Source organism: Stenella coeruleoalba (assembly GCF_951394435.1).
Source record: "Stenella coeruleoalba genome assembly, chromosome: 2".
NCBI classification, from domain to species: domain Eukaryota; kingdom Metazoa; phylum Chordata; class Mammalia; order Artiodactyla; family Delphinidae; genus Stenella; species Stenella coeruleoalba.
In genome coordinates, this window is record NC_137147.1 from 174034599 (window position 1) to 174040697 (window position 6099).

General features: G+C 39.0%; 1 protein-coding gene across 5 annotated transcripts in view; it reads left to right on the top strand.

The window, feature by feature from the left end:
- Positions 1–3313, top strand: part of OPTN (optineurin) — a 43426-nt gene extending 40113 nt beyond the window's left edge. For 4 of the 5 annotated variants that reach the window (XM_079914920.1, XM_079914917.1, XM_079914919.1 and 1 more), the window contains one exon: positions 1550–3313. In XM_079914920.1, coding sequence (XP_079771046.1) covers positions 1550–1677 — 128 coding nt within the window. In that variant the 3' untranslated portion in view covers positions 1678–3313. The remainder of the gene's footprint in view (positions 1–1549) is intronic. The other variant, XR_013827331.1, reaches the window with a different exon arrangement.
- Positions 3314–6099: the final 2786 nt, after the last annotated feature.

Here is a 6099-nt window from a genome sequence, read left to right on the forward strand (position 1 = left end):
CCCTTTACAGAAAGTTACTGACCCCTGATCTGAAACAATGAGACTGTTAGAAAGCTCCCTGCTTCAGAAATCATGCTTTGCGATCAGTATTTCTATTCAAGGGTGCTTCTAAAGTTTGCTTAACACAAACTATCCGTAACAGTCTCCCATGTTAGTGAATTCAAATAATATGCTCAGAAGCAAAAAACCATACTAAAAGTTACCTCGGGCTTCCCTGGTGGCGTAGTGGTTAAGAGTCCGCCTGCCAATGCAGGGGACATGGGTTCAAGCCCTGGTCCGGGAAGATCCCACATGCCGCGGAGCAACTAAGCCCGTGCACCACAACTACTGAGCCTGCACTCTAGGGCCCGTGAGTCACAACTCCTGAGCCCACGTGCCACAACTACTGAAGCCCGCGCGCCTAGAGCTCGTGCTCCGCAACAAGAGAAGCCACCGCAATGAGAAGCCCGCGCACCGCAACAAAGAGCAGCCCCTGCTCGCCGCAACTAGAGAAAGCCCACGTGCAGCTACGAAGACCCAACATAGCCAAAAATAAATTAATTAATCAAAAAAAAAAGTTACCTCCACTATCATCTGCAAAAACAAACATTTTGGGGGCTGAATAAAAATCTAGAGACCTGGGTGGAGACGCTGAAAAACTAAAATGCTTTGCATCGGTGCAGAAAGATCAGATCAATGAGGTGCTCTGGGAACTAGAAACCATTTCCTGTACTGAGCACGGTCTGCACACAGGGGACCTGCTGAGAGCCCTGACTTCTTCAGAGCGTTCTTTGATTTAAGACTTGAACCTCAGTCCAACTCCAGAATTGGGGGAAACAATAGGACTGATTCTTCAATTCCTTCTCCTCACTTCCTTTATCTGGATAACTCTTGTTCATTCTTAAGACTCCTCTCAAGTGGAGCTGGTCTCATCAGGGGGCCTGTCTGCACCGAGCAGTCTGAGCCAGGCGCCCTTTCCTGCCCTCCCCAACAAAACCACCTTGTGTCTGACACAGCCTCAGTGCTTCCCTCACGTCGTGCCACTGTCTCTTTTTCTTGCCTGATGTCCCCACCATGTCTGTATCCCTCTCTCCCATCTCCCAAGTGCTCAAAAGCATCTACTGAATGGCCGTAATTGTTGTCTCTGCTCCTGAGAAGGTCCCTGCTGTGCCAGGGTCCCTCTCCATGCTCTGCGCACTGTCCAAATTCTCTCCTTCTCCTTAGCTTACATCCTCATCTATCCTTTTCTTCTCTCAAAGATTCTAGTTTTTACTAGAACGTGTATCATCCTGTACCTAAAACCAAAACCACATATTTTCACATACCTAGAACCTGGAACAGAGCCTAAATCCTAAAACATGATAGGGAAGCAGGTATTACTTTTGGAGATTTTTTTCTATGTGTGTCGATTACTTCAGTTAAAGACCAAAATAAAACCTGTATTCATTTCCCACGAGGTATTGATTACCAAGTTTAACTGATGTTAAAATTAAAATTTACCATCTGTTTTTAAAAACTGCTTGCAACATGGAAGGAATGGATTAACATTTCATTTAATGCTTATTCCCAGGAGCTGAGGATAGAAACTGGATGCAGCAGGAACAACAGAATATTCCAATTCATTCTTGCCCCAAATGTGGAGAAGTTCTGCCCGACATAGATACACTACTGATTCATGTTACAGACTGCATCATTTAAGTGTTGACCTTTCACCTCCCCCAAACTGTTGGTAAATGTCAGATTTTTTCCTCCAAGAGTTGTACTTTTGTGTCATTTGTTTCACTCAAATATTTTGGCTCATTATTTTAGGAGAAAGAAAACCATTATGTTCTAAAAAGGACATTTTTTGGTGCATTCCCACAAACTCGCAAAATAGAATCCTTAACGTACCACTCTTCTGATAAGAGGTCTGTTTTTTTTTTAATATTGTTGATGTGAGCACTGAACTGTCCATGCGGGTTATGAGTGTGTGACATCGTGGATAGAGTAAATGTGGTAATAAGATGGAAGAAGCCTCACTGATTAAGAACTTTCTAAGGAGGCAGGAAAAATGAAGTGGTCACAGATTTAATCAAGAAAAGTGTCTTTGAAGTATTTTTAAATAAATTACATTGTTATTTTTCTTTATTCATTTAAGATAGATCTATCTGGGGTTGTGTATGTGTGTATATCTTACAGTTTTATTTCAGCCACAGCACCAAAATTATGATGTGGCTCTTTTCAGATGAGCCCTGTGACCTTTTACTTGATCCTCAGGACAAGTGAAAAAATACTGACCTACATGAAGCGGATATATTAGGTTCACTGGATGTCACGTAATCATCCACAGTGTAAAGTTTTCTTTTTCTTTTGTTGTGCTGCAGGTATATGTTTATCAACTATACAGTAAATAGTGTATTAATTTCTAAAAAGAATAGCTATCTATTAATTTTCTTCCTGGATCAGGCTCTATATTCATAATCACAAAAATAGTTATTGCAAAAAAAAAGTTATTGCAAAATAAAATTTTGCTTATGAATCTTTCACATTGTTCATATATGACTAGCTAATTTCATAGGATGTGTTTTCTGTATTCAGCTTCATATAAGCTTAATACTTATTCAGAACCATTTTGTTAATTCCGTGAATATGAGCAAATCCCTTTACTAGATACCAGTAAGTGGTGTTTGAATTAGAAACTGTTCTTTCTAAGGAGGTGAAAAGATAGGGATTTGCCGTATTTTGTAAACCTACAGTTTACCAGCCATAAAAGTTAGCAATGTCCTTATGTATCTATATCCTAAAATATTTAAGAGAAAAATTTTAAATCTCCTCTGTTTGACTTTGTCATAAGAATCTCTCCTACACAAACTTGACTTGTGTGTGCCTATGTGTGTAGGTATATATATATTTTAAAACAGGAATCAAAACAGTTAATTACAGCTTCATGCCAGGAGAACACACTGCACAAATTCAACAGTAATTTAGATCCCCCCCCACCCCAGGGGGTTTGTTAAAGACATTTCTAAAATAACCATGAAATTTTTACTTTTAATTTCTTGTTTATAGTTTCTAGTTTAAATTCTTTTCCCTTACTATCTTATATTGGAGAAGATAGATTTCTACAGTATCCTAAATAAAAAAGCAAACCAAATGGTTCTACACTTATGATATTGGGAATATCCTTTTACTTTGTTCAAGTAAAAATATCAACCTGATCCCAATGTGAAATAACAGTGTGAATGTGCTGATCAAGCCTGTTACCAAATTGTTTCCTTGCTAATTAGATGGATTGTAAATGAAGGCAAGTTCATATGGTCAATTTAAATTGAGGCTATTGTTTTGGGGGAATCAAACAGTTTGGTAAACAACTTGTAAAGTCTGTGCATGTCTTATCCAGTTAATTTAGTCTTCAAGGCCTTGTTCCATGTTACCAGTTAACTACACCTCATCAGAATTTAGGTCCCTCTTCTAGGGCCAGCCATGCTGTATTCTTGTGTGGCTAATGGGAACAACAGAAAGATGGCAAATGTGAAGAAATATGAGGGAGCAAAAGAAACTTTTACAGCTAATAATTTTACACAATTAAGTCTTTAAATATTATGTTAAAAATAATTTTGGTCTGGCGTGTAAGGAGCTTGGACGTCATCACTCCTATCCTTATAATAAGAAAAACGCCGAACAAACTTAAAATCGTCAACTCTTTTAAATCTTTCAGAGAACTGAGGTCACAGGGTAAACCTCTGCCCCCAAACTGGAGAGACAAACAGGGAGATACAGAGAGTCGCTGATGACCAGACCACAGTCTCAGGAGCAGAAACCACAGTAGGAGCCAGTACCTGAGTAGGAAAATGTAAACTGTAATTGAAGAATTGCTAAAGTCTCAGTGTGGATGAGCTTGAGAGTTAAAAACTCCAGGGGGAGCCCAGTCTTAGGGGGAACCCTGCACTTTCATGAGTTTTACCTCCACAGATCCTACCAGATTCCCACAGTAAAGATTAGAAAAAACTCCCCCATAATTCCAGCAGGGCTGGGGGGCAGGTGGGAGTAGACATTTTGAAATACACCAGAGCATTCTGTTCTTCTTAAGGAGTTTCCTCAGGGAAACTTTTTTACCAGAGCCTTACTTGCTGGGATATTATCAGAGCCTGACCAACCTGGGGGAACAGATACACCCAACTTATGCCCCCTTATTCTTAGCACCTAAGGAGGAGGGAAAAAACCTGTAAAGGTCACAGCCCAGAGGCACAAGCTCACGAAAAGACTAACCATAGACCTATAGAATGCTTCCCCTCCCCGCTACCCCTCACCACTACATCAACAGGGCTTCTGTATAATAACAAGGGATTACAACGGAAACAACTGCACATCTTAGACTTTCTCTAAGAAGTCTATAGGGAAACCCAAAGACAACAGTGGAGACAAAAACAAGGACACCAGAGGAAATTTCAGCATATGACACAGCTGCAGCAAACACTAATAGTCCAACTCCTAACCAGATAAACAAAAACCCCACACCAAAGGCCTATTTACCACAGTTCCTTTTACCTAGTACATCATGTTCAGTTTTCAACAAAAAATTATAAGGCATACTAAAAGACCAAAAAACAGTTTTTAAAGATAAAGAAAGCATCATAACCAGACTCAGACATAATGGATAGATATAAAACGGAATTTGAAACAACTGTGATTAACATCCTAAGAGCTCTAATGGAAAAAGTGACAATATGCAGGAACAGAGGGGTAATGTAAGCAGAGAGATGGAAACTCTAAGAAAAACTCAAAAGGGGATACTACAAATCAAAAAGCCTGTAACAGAAATAAAGAATGCCTATGATGAGATCATGAGTAGACTGACCATGGCTGAGAAAAGAATCAGTGAGCTTGAAGAAATGGCATGAGAAACTTCCAAAACTGAAAAGCAATTTTAAAAAAAGAATGAAGAAGAACAGAATATTCAAGAACTGTGAGGCAGTTACAGAAAGTGTACAATGAGAATACCAGAAGGAGAGAAGGGGACAGAGGAATGTTTGAAGTAATAATGGCTGAGAATTTTCAAAAATTAATGACGGGTACAAACCACAGATCTGGGAAACTCAGAGAACACCACACAGGATAAATGCCAAAAAAGTCTTCACCTAAGTGTATCATGGGCAAAAAGCAGAAAATCAAAAACAAAAAAAAATTTTTTGAAAGAAGCCGAAAGGGAAAAATAACTTACCTGTAGAAGAGCAAGGATAAATATATCAGACCTCTCTTCAGAAACCATGCAAGCAAGAAGACAGTTGAGAGAGAAGAACCACCAGCCTATAATTCTGTGTCCATGGAAATTATTCTTCAAAAGTGAAGGAGCAGTAGACTATCTTAGACAAACAAAAGTTGATGGAATTTGTTGCCAGTAGACCTGCCTTGCCAGAAATGTAAGCTCCTCAGAGAAGGTCAAAAACTCAGATCTATAAAAAGAAAAGAAAAGCGTTAGAGAAAGGATACATGAAGATAAAGTCTTTTATTTTTCTTATTCTTCATGAACAGATAATAGGTTTTCTCGTTTTTTGTTTTTTGGTGTTTTTTTTGGCTGTGCTGCATGGCTTGTGGGATCTTAGTTCCCCGACCAGGGATCGAACCCAGGCCCTGGCAGTGAAAGCATGGAGTCCTAACCACTGGACTGCCAGGGAATTCTCAAATAGAATACAGTTTGTTCAAAGTAACAATAGCCACATGTATTTGGTGATTATAGCTAATGGATAAATGAAATACATGACAACAATGTTACAAGGGATGGGAGGGAAGAATTGGGGATACTCTGTTACAAGGTATTTTCCCTACCCATGAAGTGATATAGTATTCTTTGAAAGTGAACTTGGATTAGTAGTCGATGTATATTGCAAACTCTAGGGCAACACCACCCCACGCCCCAAAAAAAAGTTTTAGAAAGTATAATTGATACGCTAAGAGAAGTGAGAAAATGGAATAACATAAAATGTTCCATTAAAACCAGAAAAGTCAGAAATAGAATGAAAGACAATAGAAGAAACAAAGAACAAGGGCAGTGAACAGAAAACAGTAACAAATATGGTAGATGTTAATCCAGTTATATCAGTAATCACTTTAAACATCATTGGTCTCAATATACCAATTAAA